The sequence below is a fragment of the Argopecten irradians genome, chromosome 12 (assembly GCF_041381155.1).
Source record: "Argopecten irradians isolate NY chromosome 12, Ai_NY, whole genome shotgun sequence".
NCBI lineage: Eukaryota > Metazoa > Mollusca > Bivalvia > Pectinida > Pectinidae > Argopecten > Argopecten irradians.
This window is the reverse complement of record NC_091145.1, coordinates 38,200,711-38,221,089: the sequence shown is the minus strand read 5'-3', so window position 1 is coordinate 38,221,089 and position 20,379 is coordinate 38,200,711. Positions and strand designations below refer to the sequence as shown.

Below are 20,379 nucleotides of genomic sequence, written 5' to 3'. Positions count from 1 at the left end.
ATAACACTTTTGAAAAGAGGCTAGCAAAAAACTAGCACAATGACATACACTTTTTTTTCATTATTTTGACACAACATGACCATACAAATAAAGATATCTATAACGGTTAAATGAAAAAAAGTTAATTACTTTCAAACGGTCGAGCCAATATTTTAATATTTTATTCATATCAACCATGTACATCGGTTCTCATCTGCGGTCTTATCTGTATTACCTTTATCGTATAACCTAATGCCTGTTGAGTATATGTGTCACCGCATGAGAATCGGTATACATGGTTTTAAAGCTCGCCTTCCACTTGATAATAAGAGGATCACCCCTTTTTTTCTTCTGATGGTAAATTTGTTCTGGCTCTATAAATACAGATCACTTCCAATTACTGTGTTTTTATTTTTGATTTCTGAAGGCAAAATAAACAACATCTATAGTCAGCAAGCTCTCCATGAAAATAGTAATAAGCAGTTATATATTGTGTGTATATATTTTTGCGTCTGCAGTTTAATATTATTAGTACATTTATGGTTTGCGTATTTGCTATATCAATGTGGAGATGTTGAATTAAATCCGGGTCCTTCTGTTGATAACTCAGACACAATTTCATCATACAGTACTGTATCATTTGATAATGATAATGACTTGTCAATAGTTCACTATAATGTTCAAAGTTTGCTACCAAAAATAGATATTATAATGTCTGAACTTGAAGATTTCGATTTTATCGCTATTACCGAAACTTGGTTAAACTCTATCACTGAGACCTCGGATGATCTGCTTTTCGACAAATTCCATCCCCCATTTCTTAGGAGTAGATATGATCGTATAGGTGGAGGAATAGCTGTATATGTAAATAAAAATATAAAAGTACACCGTCGTACTGATCTTGAAATAGCAAGCTTGGAATGTATTTGGTTGGAAATAAGTGTAAACAATATTGATATTTTAATTGGAACATTTTATAGACCTCCAAATTCCAAAAATGATATATGGCTCCTCATAGAAAACTCTATAGATCTTGCTGTTGATACAAATACTGAGAATATCTTTATAACTGGTGATTTTAATGAAAACATGTTGAACCTGCCAGGTACACACGGACCAACACATATAAAAGATATTCTACATCGTTATTCCCTAACTCAATTAGTAAATGATCCAACAAACTTCACTGAAAGAACTTCTTCTTTACTCGATTTGTTCATAGTTAATAATATGAATATGATTAAAAAGGTATCAGTTGGAGAATCGTTTCTACCAGCTTTAGATAGATACCACTGCCCTATATATGTATATATTGATATTCCTAAAAACACCTACAATTGTACATTTAAAAGAAAAGTATGGCTATACAACCAAGGCGACTATCAGCTGTTCAATAACAAACTTGGTGAAATCGATTGGCAGGTAAATATAAATAATTGCCCTCCACAAGATGCTGTTAACTTTTTAACCGAATCAATTTTAACTTGTGCTGCATGTTCAGTTCCCAACAAAATTATTACTGTTCGTCCTCGAGATTCCCCTTGGATGCATAATAATATCAGAGCTCTGATAAGAGCTAGGAAACGTATGCATAGGAAAGCTAAGCACACTCAAAGTCAAATCCATTGGAATAAGTTCAAAAAGTTACGTAATTCATGTGTTGATGCGATAAGAAGAGCCAAGGCAGATTACAAAACTAAACTGTCAAATACACTTAAACTTACCAAACCATGCACCCGACAATGGTGGAAATTAGCAATCACGTTTACTCGCTTCTCCAAAAAATCTGTTTCCATACCCCCTTTAATATGTAACAATACAGTAATTAATGATGATAAAAGTAAAGCAGACGCACTAAACACCTATTTCGCAGAACAGTCTTCATTAAACACTTCACATGCTACATTACCTACACACAATGTATTCCATCCACCTTATTTAGATATATTCACTATAACTCCCCAGGATGTTAATGACGCCATTAGTGTTCTTGACGTGTCTAAAGCAATTGGTCCCGACTTAATTCATGCAAAGCTTTTGAAAGAAGGCAAAGAGCAATTATGTAAACCACTATGTTGTATTTTTAATAATTCCTTAAATTCAGGTATTCATCCAGATAGTTGGAAAACTGCAAATGTAACTCCAGTGTTTAAAAAAGGCGATAGATCTAATCTAGCAAACTATAGACCCATTTCTCTTATAAGTATTGTTGGTAAATTAATGGAACGTTGTGTGTTTAAATATATTTACAATTTTCTTAAAAATAAAAACTTCTTCACTGAACACCAGTCGGGTTTTACATCCGGTGATTCTGCAATTAATCAGCTACTTTATATTACAAATGATATTGGGAAAGCTTTAGACTTAGGGAAAGAAATTAGAATAGTATTTTGTGACATAAGCAAGGCGTTTGACCGTGTTTGGCATGATGGGTTGATATATAAATTGAAACTAGCGGGCTTATCAGGTAACATTATTAAATGGTTTGAAAGTTATTTAATAAATATGAAGCAAAGAGTAGTTGTTGGCGGTAAATTTTCAAACTTCAAAAACATAAATGCGGGTGTACCACAAGGGTCAATACTCGGTCCTCTACTTTTTCTTATTTATATCAATGACATAGTTGTAAATTTACGATGTAACGTTAAACTGTTTGCAGATGACACGTCTCTGTATGTTATTGTTAATAATCCAAATGTAGCCAGATCAATGTTGAATAATGATCTTGAAACCATTCAAAAATGGGCTGATACGTGGTTGGTGACCTTTAACCCAAACAAAACAGAAAGTTTAATAATATCACGGAAATTATTAGGACCCGATCACGGAGACATTTACTTAAATAACAATGTTGTTTCTGAAGTTACCAATCATAAGCATCTTGGAGTTTGGTTCTCTTCAAATCTTTCTTGGAATATACATATAGACCATATTATAGAATCAGCCTCTAAAAGATTAAACATACTGAGAAAATTAAAATTTACACTTGATAGAGACACTTTACAACACATTTACATGTCATTCATTAGACCCATCTTAGAATATGCGGATGTAATCTGGGACAATATACCAAAATACTTAATTGATAGGTTAGAAAATGTTCAAACAGAAGCGGCCCGAATTATAACAGGGGGAACCAAACTTTCGAAAATAGAGTTACTTTATAAAGACACACAATGGGAAAAGCTATTCGAACGTCGTAGGAAACATAAACTTTTACAATATCACAAAATGGTTCATAACACATCGCCAACATATCTTTCCTCCATATTACCCCCTAGACCAACCGCAATTCATACATACAACACTAGACGATCAGATATGCATCAAACAATTCGCACAAGGACAAATTTGTATTATGAATCTTTTTTACCTTCATCGACTCGTGCATGGAATGAACTTCCATTAGATATAAGAGAAAATTCCTCTATTAAGGTTCTCAAAAACTACTTTGAAACTGAAATCACAAGAACACCGATTAGCTATTTTAACACAGGTAATAGATCAGACCAAATACTTCATGCTCGGTTGCGTCTAGAATGCAGTATATTAAACCAACATCTTTACAGTAAAAATCTTATAGATTCGCCTCGTTGTGCATGTGGTTTTATAATAGAAGATTCCTTTCATTTTTTGTTCAATTGCATCAAATATGCTGACATTAGGCACCAATATCTCTCTGGTATATTCACAAAATATAATATCGTTGACGATTTAAATATCCTTTTATGGGGTGATCCTTCATTTGAAAATAAAATGAACGAGGAAATTTTTGTTTCGGTACAGAAGTTCATCTTTTACAGTAAAAGATTTTAGTAATTCATACCTTGTATAGTTTTCTTCTTTTTTTCACTGGGGTTTCAATCAATATAACTTGTCAAACTACATAATTAATTCATAATTATAACTTTACATTTACTATCACAAAATTATTATTTTAAATGTCTGCAGTAGACGTATACGTAAATCATATAGATTTATCACTTAATTGAAAAGTAACTATAAAATTAATTGTCTATTGACAGTATATTTCTATATTAAACACTTAATGTACTACCAAAAAAATATATATATAGAGAGAGAGAGAGAGAGAGAAATATCTCTACTTACAAATGTAAGTATAAATGTATGGTCTCACTGGTTGTTCTGTTATTGTGTATATGTCCATGTCAAAACGCCGTGCTTTTATTTCAGGAGAGGAATTAGTATAAGCTCTAAGCTTGTTTTCCCATCCTAGCTGTCTGTATGTATTGGTGTATATGTATGTATATATTTGAATAAATATTGTTTAAACTAAACGGTCGAGCCAGCCACCTTAAATCAACTGCAATGGTATTGTACGTATACATCGCCTTCCAGTAGTAGCCTACTGTATACGTATCAGGCACAGGAGTTTGACGTTCTGTCAATAATATATAGTATACATTTATGAAAATACCGCCAGTATATAGGGGTATTTTTATGTATGTATTCTATATATTAGTGACAGAATGTCAAACTCCTGAGTATCAGGCTAGGGTGGCTGGATTTCCGGAGTTGTCCCCCTTTTTACTACGCTCTTCAATTGTTTACAAACAACGGTAACCGGTACGTCGCCTACTTTCGGTATCATGTTTCCATGAAACAGCCGGAATTCCAGTTTTCGTGGAATTTTCCATTAATGATTTATTTGGAGTCACATTGCATTGTAACTTTTTAATAAGATTTTTCATTGTGATACATTTTATTACGCCATAGCTGTAGCTAACTAGTGATTATACCACAAAAAACAACCTGTGAGTAATTATATAATATAGCTAATACATATGACATTTGGAATGCAATAATCTGATAATTTTAACAGTAATTAAGTTACATGTAAGATTATATCAGAAGCACGCACTTGTATATGTACATTTTTATATATATGTCAGGGCATACAGTGGACCACTGAGAGTAAGATTTTGACTCTCAGAAATCAGATTTGATTCTTGAGTTTGGAGCACATGTGTATTTGTCATATGTTTTGACTCTTAAGATATCTGAGAAATGATGATTTGACTCCTGAATCTGCTAAAAGTCAAGGGTCAGCTGGATGCACTGCATGTATATTACTTGCATTTTGTACATGTACATGAAATTATGATGACTATTTATCTGCATACAGTTGTTATACATGTACATGTACATGTACACTTCTGAGGTTGTACAACATAAATGTACATTTACATTATGAAGCTGCATGCATGTATATAGCATATCTAATCCAATAATATTAGATCTCGATATTAAGAAATTCTGATGGGAAATACAATGTAATTATCAAAAGTGTCTCGTCATGCTATACCTCTAACGTTGTTGGAGTAATAGCATATCGTACATGTACATGTAGTTATTGTCAATTATGGTAGTTAATTACAAGTAAGTATATATAAATTTACTACTACTTAGTTGTACTACATTTTGTACTTGATCAGAGTGAAGATGAATGGAGACGACAGCCCAGTGATGGTGTATGCCCATACATCCATGGCCTCACTGGCCCAGGATATAGTGACACGATGTGAGGAACTCATGAATCTAGCAGAGGGACCCAAGAGAAGTGTAAGTTGGAGAAATAATATTAATGATCTGTGCATGTAGTAAAATGCAAGTTCTTGTTATATAGTTATTTGCAAATCTGGATGCATGCACTTCCAATAAAGGAACAAAAACAAAATAAAAACTAGCTGAGTCCAAACTTAGCACAGCATGAATTGTTTAATTAAGTCTCAATTATTTTAGAAAAGTTAATTTTTTATTGTATTATATATTTCTGCATTAAAGATTGTTCCCCCTTATTTATGGTTTTCACTTGAAAAAAGATGTATAATATGTATAAAAATACCCATACATTTGTACAAAATAATTACCTATATATAGAAGTAAATTATTATACAAACCTCTTTACAGTACACCTATGCATTATCTAAATATTTAGAGAGATCTACCTTCAATTATCTAGATGGGTTAGACAATAGCCCTGATGTCCGAATTTGTTCCCTTGGGTAGACAATAGTGGAATTTATGTAAAATAATCTGCTAGCTATCACTAGTACCGTTATATCTTGATGTAGTCATGATGTTCATGTTGAAGAAATGTCACTTATATAATTAACAACTGGTGAAAATTCAACCTAATTCACTTAATACAAATGTAGCTAGAAGCTACAGCTAAGGATTTAATTTAAGAAATAGAACACAGAAGATATTCTCTTTCAATTGTCAATAATTTTCATTCAACAATGTTATGGACATTTGATCCATTGTTGCTACTGTCAGGACTATTGATGATGTAAACACAATGTATACATAAAGACACAGTAGCTTTATATAATCACTTGAAAAAGTTTCCTTATCTTGGGTATCAAACTGTATAACATATATATATATATATATATAGATATATATACAGAAAAAAATAATCTTCACATTGTCCGGTGTAATAACATAGAAAAAAATGCACAAACGACGAAGTCTTCGTTAAGCATTAGCGCTTTCACTTTATCTTCAGATGCTTAACTGTAGTTATGTGGTATTTTAAAACAACTTTAAAATATTTCCATTTTACAAAATATACACAGACACTGCTTTAGAAAGAAAAGAGAAAGAAAAGTATATTATCAAATTATTTAAACCTAAACTAAAAAGTCTAAAGTAATTTAAGATTTACCTCCCCTTTATATATTGTGACGTCAACAAATCTATAACGTCATCATGTGTTGTTGTTGTTATTGTTACCATGCAACTACAGTTGAGCATCTGAAGATAAAGTGAAAGCGCTAATGCTCAACGAAGACTTCGTCGTTTGTGTATTTTTTTCTATATATACATATATATATATTAACAATGTACATAATGTATATATACATATTATCAGGTGATACAAAGCGCTGACACAGTTTCGTAGCATATAGCTTGCTATTATAACGCTTTTTGGATTTTCTTTTGTAAAGTTTTGTTAGTATCACATGCATGTTATTTTATTTTCATACTTAACCAGGACAGGGTAAGTGTATTGTGGCATATTTCTCTGACTATCGCAAGCCTTTTATATCAAGGGGTTTCAAGTTATTGCGTGGGCATTGTTAAATATCTGTAAACAAAACTTTATATGGTAACATGGTAAAAATTTGCTTAAGGGAAAATTCCATCTTCAAGCTTTTTTTCCCTGATTTTTTCTGTATCAGAATACACTGAAGTACCAAATAGATTGTGATTTGTTGAGAGAAATGACTGATATTTTAAGTACTTTCCAAATGAAAGGAAAACCTTGATCTAAGCTTGAACATATATGCACTTTATCCAGTAGTAGTCACACACACATGCCAGAAAAGATGGGAAATCCTAATTTAAGCATTTAAACAAAATTAACATTACTTTCAAAAAAAAACAAACACTAGCAAACTTTTTCGTGCAGTTATATTATAATATACACTGTAGTATTTACATATTCAAATTCTCTTAGAATAATTCTAGTGCATTCCATATGTCTGAAAGTATGCTTTTATCTTTAGAAAAAAAAACTTATTTTTTAATACTACAAGTACAAGGCTAATATAAAATTATTATTAATTTAGATTAAAATTTTTAAAAATATTCAAAAATACTTTGAGATTTCATACCATTTTCTCGCAATTTAGAAATGGCATTGTTCAGTTTATGAATTAAAAGGAGCAATTTTATTATCTACTTGGTATCATGTTTTTATAAATTATATTTGAACTTTTAATTCTCAAAGTCTCAAAATGTATAATGTTACGTGTACCATATACTTTGCTCTAGTGGGTCAAAGGGTTCTGATTATCAGATCAACATTCACCAATTTCAGATACTATAATTTTGAAAATAGCTGTATCCTGAGTTCACATAATCCAAACTGTACAATTGTACGATGTACTCTACCGAGATCTTGCAGGGCTGCCACATGCTACATCCTTCAAATAGTTGCTGGAAACTAGTGAAATTGTTAACTGTCTTGTAGGGACTTTTGACTATGTGACTTTTAATAAAGTATGTTTACATGCATGCTGCTTATAGGTTATTAGAGAGAGTATCTATTAGTATTTAAATACTATACTGTATGTGGTAAAACATAGATATGTAGATCATTTTGATAGAAGTTGATATCAGATTTCAACAATATATTTTCTTTAAGTTAAAATAAATTCAGAAGCAAGTTTTTATATAACTAAGAAGCAAATTACATAAAACTATTTTAAAACTGTTCTACATCCATTATGAAAGGTAATTACAAAGCCAAATATATGAACAAATTCTCGCACTTACTAAGGGAGCGGATGCACTTGCTGGCAGGTGACAGTGATACCAATACTCCAACTTTCATAAGAATCTTTTTATTTCATATAATATGAATTTTAATATATTCTTTGACTAAATTATCCATATAACAACATCACAAGGGTCGGATGTCAAGTTAAATCTATTGTTACATATTCAACATAAGGGGTCAACTCCCAATACTATTTGAAATGTCCGGGTGTAGGCTTTCATTTGATGTTATTTCAGGAATAAACACGGCGCACATGTTTCATACTTTATTCCAATATGGCGGGCAGTCAGCAACAACATCCATAGGCATGTGCAATACACATACAATGTTAGTCGTACTAAATACCACTATGACTATATGTAATGACAATTACCGCCTGGATGATGACTAGTGCAATAATGTAAAGTATTCCATATATCTACAAACATTACACTATTTTAACAACGATGATAGATATGATAAGCATTTATTTTAAAGAGGCAGTGAATGCTATTTGATACTATATTATAATAATGATAAAAATAAATGTTAAATGTGTGTGTCATTTAGAATTGAAATGTATATAATATTATCTAAATAGAAGATGTACCATACTAAATATCAATCTGTCATAAATAAGATAGTACTTTGAGAATCAGACATAGGTCAAAATTCATTTCCACACAATTCATTTGCAGATTTTATATTTTCTATACAGAATCGACTCAAGATTTGTTTTTCTGTTATTGAAAAGAAGGCAATAAACTTTGCACTACCTTATTATATATGCTCATTTATTTTTTTACTGTACAGTGTAAATGATCAATACAGCCATAAGCAAACAATCAAACAATGACCCTCAGTATAAAGGGATATATAATTCATTGATAAGTAATGATTTGATTTGCATATTTGAAAAATGCCAAAGGGAAAAATATAACTTGAAAAGAGACAAATATATTTAAAGAATTTAGTTGCTATACAAAGATGAACACTAAATTAGACCGGTTTTACTGTAAGTTATATGTAAGTTCTGCAGAAAAGTTGTTCTAATTGATTAAGATGAAAATCATTTATGTATTCTGATCTAACATTTCAAATCAAGGAAATATTTTAACATTAGAATATGCTCTGTTACTAATTCAGATAAATTTTCTTTTTAGCTGCAAAGAACACTGTCCTTTGCTCCAGCTGGTCCACGTGGAGTCCAATACCGGAATATTCAGTGGAAAAAATTCAACGACGGTTTTCCAAATATCTTTATAGATGATGTGAAAGATATGCAAGGCAGAGATGGTAACTATATATATATATGTACAGATATATATTCCCTTTCCAATGTGAAGGCAGGTTTAGTAAAAATACAGATTACAGAGGGATATACGGATGGTAATATACATGTATATATAAATTATCTCCCCTTATATGATTACCTGTATCAGACGGAGACATCAGAAACATTATACATGTATTATATGCATTATATATCTAATACAATTCTATATCATTTAAATTGAAAAGCATAAAATAGTTACTACATTCTCCTCTCTTTTGATCTTTCAAGGCAGAGATTGTGAATATATATATATACAGATTATCTCCCCTTATGACATTGCATCATTAACTCCTAAATGTTAATAAAACGATTCAGTTGATATTTTTATTATTCCATAATAATTGATCAATAAATATAATGAATCATTATTCTGATATCATAGCAATATGTTTTAATCATCCGTAACGCAAGATATTAGGATTATTTTGTTAATTAAGCATTTAATTTCAATACTTGAATATTTTGATATACATGTATCTCTTTTCCTTTCAGTGATTTTTATCGGGAGTTTCCATACACCTGATATCATATTTGAACAGCTGTCTCTTCTCTATATGTTTCCAAGGTAACAGTCAACGTGAGAGTGATTCACACTGATTGAAATATAGGATGTAAAAGGAAAAAGTGAAAATAGATTACTTACTGCTATGCTTTAGTTTAGTTTATCAATTTAATATCCTATTAACAGCCAAGGTCACTTAAGGACGTGCCAGGTTTGTTGGTGGAGGAAAGCCGGAGTACCCGGATAAAAACCACCGACCAGAGGTCAGTACCTGGCAACTTTTTTTAAATTTTTTTTTTATTTCTGCTATGCAATCTATAAAATACCGGTACAAGGTTCAGGCAGTTAGGTGGCTAAAATAAGAGGAAAGTTACTCTTTTGAAATAATAACATATTATAATATTAAATAAAAATGTTTTTTGGTTTTAAAGGTGAAGTTTTACGTGACAATGCTTATCTCTTTTTATAAAGGAAAATCAGTAAATTTCTGCAACCTGTTATCAAAATTATTATCCCATATTTTACAGATATTTAGCAAGGTCATTTCATTTCATTCTGCCCTACTTTCCTACTGGAACGATGGAGCGAGTGGACACGGAGGGTCAGATAGCCACAGCTAAGGTCACTATATATAACTATATATAGGTGGTGTTGTAAACAGGAAGATGGGGGATTTAGTGTGTAATATCTCTGTCACATATGGGAGGGTGTTAATTCTCTGTCATATATTAGGACTTGATATCTCTATTATATTCTATGGTGTGATATCCCTGTCATATCATTTTGTGACACCAAGGATAGAATACATGTACCTCTATCCTTCATTATCTTTACATGAAATATAATTCTTCAATTCATTGTTACTTAAAAGTGTTACAGTATTTTCTACTGAAACATATTTATGCAGATATCAATATGTAATATATTTTAATGTTTTAGACTCTGGCCACCCTGCTGTCTGCCATACCACTGACAACAAAAGGACCCGCCCAGATCTGCATCTTTGACATACATGCTTTACAGGAGAGATTTTACTTCTCAGATAATATCATACCTAGGTATCTATGTAAATCCACCTTGTCCGATTTTGTTAAAGGATATACATGACTTATCACATTATGTCAGTCTGACAGTAATTAGTCAGATATTGATTAACCATTAAATCATTTCAAATTTTAAAAAATACAAAACATTTTGTCAGAATAATTAGTCATTTTGTCAGTTTCCTTATGAGACACATCATAGTTTGTCAGAGTTTTATTTGGTAGGTCATCTGAACGTGCGCCATCCGCAATGCGTAAACCTTACACATTTGAACTTCTTCTCAAGTTCTACCGGTGCGATTTGGTTGAAACTTGCCTGAAATGATCCTGATATAGTCCTGACAAAGTGCTGTTATTTTTCGGGTTGATCTGAAATCCAAGATGGCCACCACATTGGTCATCTTGAAAACACATTTTGAACTTCTTCTAAAGTTCTACTGGTGTTATTTATATTTATACTGGTGACAAAGTGTTGAAAGATGGCTACCATGACACCATACCTAATTAATTTCCTATAGCACTATTGCCAAGGTAGTGAGATGACCGTTAAGGCCCTTGGGCCTCTTGTTTCATAAGATACTCTGTGAAACCATTTAACTTCCAATCTGCCTCAATGTGAAGAACACATTTTACCTCAACTTCCATAACAATCGATTAATCCTATCAAAGCAATACGATGTGGTGTAGAAAGCACTAAATTTTATATTGATGTCCTTCTCATAACTCATAAAATGTGAGAGGGATTACATATATGTACATCTATATGTCCCATTTTATCCTGAACCAATTTCATCCATCCATCCATACATCCATCCATCCTGTCCTGGTCGGCATTTGAGTATTAAAGAGGTGGATAGAGAATTTATATAATATAGACATTTCCTTTTTTTGTAATGTTGAAGGGTCTTTGATGATCTTAGATGTTACATATGATCTTTGAAATTGTTTTATATCAGATTGGAGTCAGCCGTGCCTTTATTAAAGAATGAGACAAGCAAGCTCCCTGATGTGGACAACATTGTGTACGCTTTTCCTGATGATGGTGCCTTCAAACGATTTCACCATTTCTTCCCAGAGGAGAACTCAATCACCTGTGTAAAAATCAGAGATGGCAAGAAACGCATAGTCAAAGTTAAAGATGGTGAGTCAAAGTCACGCAGCTGTTAATTTTATATCCAGTATTTGTGATTTGTTATTGCATACCATATATTTGCTCAACAATTTATGTAAATATGCCATTCTAAACCAGTAATTATTAGGTGAAGTTGGAGGTCAGGTTACGGAGTTGAAAGCCGAGGCAAAGAGTAATGTATTCAACTGCAGCATCTAGACTAGTGTGACTTTGATATTAATTGATAGCATTTTGTCTATGGTATGTTACATATTGGCTTTAATTTGCTGAATTTTACAAATCCACTGGCCTCAGGCAAATGAAAGGTTGTTCAAGACTAGACAGGAAGTCCATGAAAACAGACCCATTATATAGCAAAATATGTTAGGAGGTCTCATGTTAGGTCACATAAGACAGGGAGTCGCTACATACAGATGTTCGTTCACACAGTCTCGACTGTACAGATTGTGGAGATTGCTGAAACTGAGTTTACTTTGTTTATCAGGAAATCCGGAAGGAAAACATGTGATCATTATAGATGATTTAGTCCAGACAGGTGGCACACTGAAGGAGTGTGGCAGGGTGAGTATTATATCCCTTATGTTTTCAATATTAAAGATGTATGACTTATTGTATTTTTGGCATAGAAAAAGTATTTAGAGTGTTCTACATATTTTTCTCCGCCTCTCTAAGTTTTAAACTTTCGATATTTACCGACTTTAGTAAAGTTCGCATTCGCAAAGTTGTTAAACAATTAAATTAAAATATTGATTTTTAACATGTGCACGTTTAAAATAGCTCAGAAATATCCAAACTGTTCCGATCTATTCAGATCTGTACGGGTATTGCCGATATTGACCATATGATATGGCTCACGAGGTTCCGATCTATACGTGTATCAAAGTTGTTGGTCACGTGATGTTTAACTCAGTTTTCCGATATTACCTGAAAGTTTGAAACATGGCATTGACTATGGCAGTTCTTTCAAAACGTGGGATATTTCATGCGACATTTACCGCTATGTCAATAGTATTTTGGTGCTTTCATGGATCTGAAACATCATATATAAGCATCCATATTCACACATTGTATGTTTTATGAGAGTGTGTGATGGTGAAAATTACAAGAAATACAATTTTAAACAAATAAATTCTAGCTCAGGTTATTTTAGAAGAACCAGTGTATGTTTGTATGAGTGCTTTATACATATTGCCTTTCAACTTTCCAATTTTTTTTTAACTTAGTTTTAGAAGTACCACTCCAGTATTTGTTTTCTATTTTTTTGTAGACCATATACATGTTATTAGCCCACCATCATCAGATGGTGGGCTATTCAAATCGCTTTTTGTCCATGGTCCGTGGTCCGTCCGTCCGTCCGTCCGTCCGTCCGTCCGTTCCGTCCGTTAACAATTCTTGTTATTTCTATTTTACAGAAAGTACCGAAGGGATCTGTCTCAAATTTCATATGTATGTTCTCCTAGGGCCCTTGTTGTGCATATTGCGTTTTTGGACCAATCGGTCAACAAGATGGCCGCAAGGCAGCCATCTTGGATTTTGATAGTTAAAGTTTGTTATCACTATTTCTCAGAAAGTACTGAAGGGATCTGTCTCAAATTTCATATGTAGGTACCCTAGGGCCTTAGTTGTGCATATTGCATTTTGGGACCACTCGGTCAACAAGATGGCCGCCAGGCAGCCATCTTGGATTTTAATATTTGAAGTTTGTTATCATAATTTCTCAGAAAGTACTTAAGGGATCTGTCTCAAATTTCATATGTATGTTCTCTTAGGGCCCTTGTTTTGCATATTGCGTTTTGGGACCAATCGGTCAATAAGATGAGCGCCAGGCAGCCATCTTGGATTTTGATAGTTAAAGATTGTTATCGCTATTTCTCACAAAGTACTGAAGGGATCTTTCTCAAATTTCATATGTAGGTTCCCCTAGGGCTCTAGTTATGCATAATGCATTTTTTGATCGATTGGTCAACAAGATGGCCACCAGGCAGCCATCTTGGATTTTAATAGTTAAAGTTTGTTATCGCTTTTTCTCAGAAAGTATTGAGAGGATCATTCTCAAATTTCATAAGTTGGTTTCCCTAGAGCCCAAGTTGTGCATATTTTAATTTGGGACCGATCTATTAATAAGGTGGCCGCCAAGGAGCCATCTTGGATTTTGATAGTTACTGCTTTTTCTCAGAAAGTACTGAAGCGATCTGTCTCAAATTTTATATGTAGTATTTTTGAAAAAGTTTGAAAAGCAGAGAAAAGTTCCCTCTTTCCATTGTCAGACATAGATCATTCTTTGGTGGGCGCCAAGATCCCTCTGGGATTACTTGTTATATTATGTAATGCCTGTCAAGATGTTGTTAATTTCATGCTGGCATTGCTAAACTTGTTTATGTGTTGTTAGGCATTAATTAATTTGTTTATGATTTTCAACTGTTATTAAGTTAATTGTATCTTATCAATCTTTGTATAGTACAGTTGTGTGACCACACAACGTTACACGATGTGTGGTGTGCGTTACACGATGTGTGGTGTGCGCACAATGTCTGTATGATAATTAGATTATTTTCAGTCATTGTTTATTTTGTAGTTTGTTTATTTAATTTGTATTATCAAGCCTTGCCAAGTTTATTTACACCATGCGCATTTAAGGCCTAATGTTGGGTTTTTTTTAAATATCATAACTTTTCAAGCATAAGTATATTAGTGTATTTTAAACTTTTCATGCGTTGCCAGAATGTAAGTTTGTTTATATAATTTTTGACATTCTACGTTCTCCTGAGTGGCTGATGACTTTTCATGCGTTAGAGAATGTGTCTATAACTGTTTAAATCTTATTTATAGTCGATTGAAAAAAATAAGCATTGCTTAATTTGTATATATTTTCAGGCGTTACTGGAGAAAGGGGCCAAGTGTATCAGTGCCTATGTGACTCATGCTGTTTTTCCTAACAAATCTTGGGAGAAGTTCATGATGGACGACGTTAAGTTTGAGAACTTCTGGGTAACCGATTCATTGCCCCATGCCAAGACTATATGTGAAAACAAGCCTTTTAAACTGTTGTCATTGCGGGACCCTATCGCTGAAATGTTGATGGGGTATGACCTCATGCCGTATTGCTAAGTCTCTATATCTCTAGCTTACTGTTTTATATGAAATCGTTGTATATGCAATTATCGTAGAACTGTATGTGAGAAGGGAATATTTACCCTAAAATTGTGATGGTTAATTAGTAAATTTTATGTTGTGGAAGTGTTAATCATTGAGAAAATGCCACAGAATGATATTTGTTAAAAGCAGAAATATCCAAAGGTATCATATATTGTAAAGAATGCAAATATACTTCTTGCAAAAAAAAACCAAAAAAAAAACCAACCGATTACAGCATTGCATTTGCAATTGGTATAAATTCCAGAAACATTCAGTTAACGCTGTTAACATTATATTTATGAAATTATGTGATCATGGCGCATCTTTCAAATTAACAAAGTTCTCTACACATTAACTAACATATGTTTTATGTTCTAACAGTAACTGTAGTATCCTTGTGGTGTTTTGACTTTGTAGTGGTGTTGAAGTAGTATTAACATATACTTGTTAAAACAATGAAATAGATGAGTCTCATCAAGAACGCAGATTCTACTGAGACGTCTATAGTTGTATAAAGACCAATATATTTGACTGTGTATTTTGTATTTTTGGGGTTCAGTTTCACGATCATTCCTTAACTTCAGGAAAGCTTTTAGCTTAAAAGTTCCCCTTTTGAAAATATTGCTGCAGCATACGTTAAGGAGAGTTCCTTGAAATGAGATGTTTTAACCTCTGTAATACCAGTAATACATTCATATGGACACCTTGAAGTTTAGGAGTTCCCTTCCGTTCAGAAATGTTTGTGCAACTGTTGCCTGATCGGTGATGAAACGACATCGATTGCCTTGATTGATTTGATGAATTGTTATTACCATTTGCTATGTCAATGTCACCTTGCTTATTGATTTAATACTCGCTGAAATATAACACGCTCTTTTTCAATCATCAAAAACGGTTTCTTGGTATTTGAGGTCGATGTTTTGTTCTCGACAAATATATTTTAATGTTCATATATAAATGTAAGGATGCAAAAGTTATGAACTGTTAATAATACTAAACCTATGATTAAAAGTAATTTGAAGTATAAGCAATTAACTTGTAAATTAATTATTTTATATTTATTTTGGGTTTTACATTCTGATAAAGAGCTATGGTTGTTTTAAATTGAGCACAGATATGCGGAAACCCATATTTAGCCAAACCCTTTTATCTCTCTTTGAAAATGTGTTGTCAAATTAACGAGAATATAATATTGACAAGAATAGGTGTTGCACGTGTTTAGTTTTTACGTATATGTGTGTGTGTGTGTGTTTATAGCCTATTATGACGTCATGATACATTAACTATGATTTGGCGTCATACATGTAGTACAGTAAGTAGCTAGGGCACCTTGATGAAAACGTAAGTGGCGAAATACTATGTCAGAATTTTTTTGTTCTTAATGAAATATTAGATAGATGTACAAAGAAGATTTTTATTAACATTCTATATATGTTACAGTAACTGCAAACAACAGACTTACGTTGATACAATGAAATTTAAGCGCTAAATTGATTTTGAAATAGTTTTAGTTTAATGATTAATTCACACATTCACAATAGTTTTACGTATTTATGTCATGAAGAGAATGTACCCATATTTTATATTTGTCGCACAAAACATTTAACGCAAACATGATAAAAATATGTTCACCGCTATAATTAAATGTATTTTTACAGTATTTTAACAATATCGATGTATACTAGTCTAGTAGTTTTCATTTGATGATTGTGTCAGTATTATAGTACTAGCTAGGTGATGTGTCTCATGCCTTAGTGTTTGCTATATGTTAAGTATAAGTGATATATTGTGTTGTTATGTGTTTTTATGATCATCAAAAATGAACCAGATCCCAATTTAAAATTTTGCAATTAACACTTATAACGATGCATAACTCATAATAGATTTACTTTATTTAAATTGATACTCCTCTAGAGAAATTTTAGATATATTCGATTTTCTATTAGTACACGTTTAATTGTGTTGCATGTACAGTAATATGATGTTATACGGATTACGAGCATTTGTTCGGACTTGTGTTCTACTACAGATAACTGTGTTGTCGAGTAAATCATACCATTTGAAAATCAAGCAATCACTGAATACAAAATTAAAAATCTGAAACAGTGATTTGACAGTTCGATATTCCTTATAGAATGTAGGTTTGACATTATAACAGGAGCTGCCTTATTAGTCGGCTCGTTACTGCACTTCTACATGTTGCTACCGGTTTTTGTGAAGTTCTCTTTTTTTTAGTTATACTGTCATGTTGAATTAGGCGATAATTGTGTTTCTCAAAGACTACAATCATGTATAATTATGAAATAATCGAAATTCGTTTTAAAGCTTAAACGTTTTTTAAGATTGAACGATGGCATGGACACAATGTATATGTAAAAAAAGAATAAGATGTAGTAATGGAGAGGGGTGATTTAGAAATTGAAAAAAAAATCCGTTACATTTAAATGTCATGGTTGAGGCATAAGCTGCAGAGACTTACAAATACAAGAAGCATGAAAAACTCCGATTGGGTTTGTGAACTGCTTGAATAAAGGGCAAAGAAATGAATTCAAATACACGGTATAGGCGTCATTTGAGGTCACATGCCAATGATTTGTTAAAATAAGCGAAATTATATATATATTTGATCGACGTCATTAAGAAAAGTAAGCGCTAGTGCATTTATATTTAGCCTGTGGCATGCTGGGATGAAGGGCTTCCACCTATTTTATTGTGAAGTATTACATTCTTTCAGTGGTGTATGACGCGAAAAAGCGACTAGAATACAGACTTCGAACATGTAGCATGCGTGTTCAGGGTTTCCGGAGTGAAGCAGACATCTATGTGAGAGTTATGGGATGCTAGGATATATGCCTACTAAGTTTATTGAAATTAATGGCTTTAATCTACAATTACGGTCCCGGGCCACATATTAAGGGTTGATCGATTGATAGCCCAGGACAATAAAGGGCTAAACATAAAGGACTTTCCAATTGCTACCTTATAATGACGACAGTTTGAAATATTTTAAAAAAAATGAGCTTGTATCATGTATCAGACTAAGTAAATAGCAGGTGGAGAATGATATCTCTATTAGCCCTCTTTTTGTTTACATATATACTTTGTCAGAGTTTTTAATTTCATATTTTGTTAATTTTAGAAATGTGTTTTTGTAATTACATGTATTTTGCAGTATTTTTACATATTTATTGTAGAATATTAATTTTATAAATATAGCTCATCTGGTACGTGGGACCAGTAAAGATATGGGTTAATGCGACGTCTGTTGTCAGTCAATCCATGTCCGTCAATACGAAAATGAACCAATTTTCTACAGAAAAGGATGATCCGTATAGCTTTAAATAATGTGAAGACATGGGTGCTTAATTATAGCCTTATTCATATTTCATTGTTGAGTGTGCCTTAACACACGAGGTGAGTGATACAAGTCCTATTGATATCTTGCTCTCTTCTGTTTCTTTATACACTGAGGTTGCAATTGATTGCATCGCTGCAATAGAAATGCTTGTTTCCGATATTATGTATCTGTACCTCTTATTCTGTTTCCGTATATTGCCTATATTGTCGACAGGTCAATTAGAGGACCACTTGTTTGATACAAAGGGGTATATCATATACATATGAGCAACATTTGCTGCCATTGTAACAAGATGGAGACCTCTGATAGATCGAACTTTAAGTGTTTGTATGATACGACTGGGGTTATTTGGTGGTCATCTTTATTGATAGCCATTGCAAGAACATGTAGTGCCTGTCTATCGTCTGACAATTCATTTGTGATACATTAAATTATAATACGTGAACAAAAGATGGAATTCTGGGGATTGGTTGATAATTTGTCTGGATTGTCATAAAATACGCGTATATTTCGTTTAGTGGTAGATATTTCCTATAGCCATAAAACAGCAAGTCATTTGTTAGGATGAATATATTTGTATGAATTACCTTAAAGATGCTCCACCGCCAACAGAGTATAAACTATACTCATCATTTGAAGAATAATCGCTGTTTAAAGAGGTATATGTGTGTCTAATTAACACAAAAGACAATATAAGATAATTTATTTTGCTTTTGGTGAATGCGCAATCTATACTTCATTCCATATAGGACATAGTGCTAGGAATTTTTTTCGGGATGCAATTAATTATTTTTAATATTTTCATTTTGTAGTAAAATTAGAAGCTCATGATCAAACTTTTCAATAGTGGTAATGGTGGAAAATAACCAACTTTTGTAACTTAAGAAAAAAAACTAAATCGCCTGCTCCTGTTTTTTATGGAGAATAATTGTCATTTGTCAGCCGTGGGGCATCTTTAAAGTAAGTAAAAATGTGTACTCAAATGTAACTAATCCTGAGTCTCGGGGTGAGACTTAGATGTTTTGATGTACTATTTGACATTGTACTCGTATAATACGTTGATGTCTTATACAAAGGTCTTTGATGTATTTGTGTTAATTTTATGTCGAATAGAATGATGAGTTCTGCAATTTTCCTTATTTTGTTATGTTGAGATTATGTATACTATAAGCTACTCGAATGAAATATTATTAGAAGTATTTTTTATGTGTATTTGGTATTTTTTCTTTTATAAGTTTATGTATCATTCATTAGCAGAAGATCTACATGAACAAATCTTGATGCAGTAATACATGTACATACTATCAGCTTTCATTACGTTTTACTTTGTTACTGCACTAAATGTAATTTTGAATAATTTTTCATGACAACTTAATAGTAACCAGAATTTTGAGTATTTACTGTTTGAATTATATTCCATGGCTATTTCAAACGTTATATGCACATTATATAGCTTACTTTATTAATAATAAGATTGTATGACATATCTGATACAATTATCTAACGCCTTATTGCGTTAGACTTATTGATGTTTTAAAGCAGTTAATGCTAAGACCATGGTATCCACAAAAACCTTAGTGACACTTTGTTTAAGACGTTACTTT

General features: G+C 32.4%; 1 protein-coding gene across 3 annotated transcripts; it reads left to right on the top strand.

The window, feature by feature from the left end:
* The first annotated feature begins 4,440 nt into the window (after window positions 1-4,440).
* Window positions 4,441-19,974, top strand: LOC138304915 (uncharacterized). 3 transcript variants are annotated; one of them, XM_069245306.1, is made up of 9 exons: window positions 4,441-4,566; window positions 5,436-5,562; window positions 9,433-9,565; window positions 10,098-10,170; window positions 10,635-10,728; window positions 11,047-11,165; window positions 12,107-12,291; window positions 12,767-12,843; window positions 15,157-19,974. In XM_069245306.1, exons 2-9 carry the CDS (start codon window positions 5,443-5,445, stop codon window positions 15,388-15,390), a joined length of 1,035 nt encoding a protein of 344 aa, XP_069101407.1. In that variant the 5' UTR covers window positions 4,441-4,566; window positions 5,436-5,442; the 3' UTR covers window positions 15,391-19,974. The 3 variants fall into 3 exon arrangements, with proteins under 3 accessions (XP_069101407.1, XP_069101406.1, XP_069101408.1); XM_069245305.1 differs by lacking the exon at window positions 4,441-4,566 and adding an exon at window positions 4,574-4,754; XM_069245307.1 differs by lacking the exon at window positions 4,441-4,566 and adding an exon at window positions 4,646-4,666.
* The last annotated feature ends 405 nt before the right edge of the window (window positions 19,975-20,379 follow it).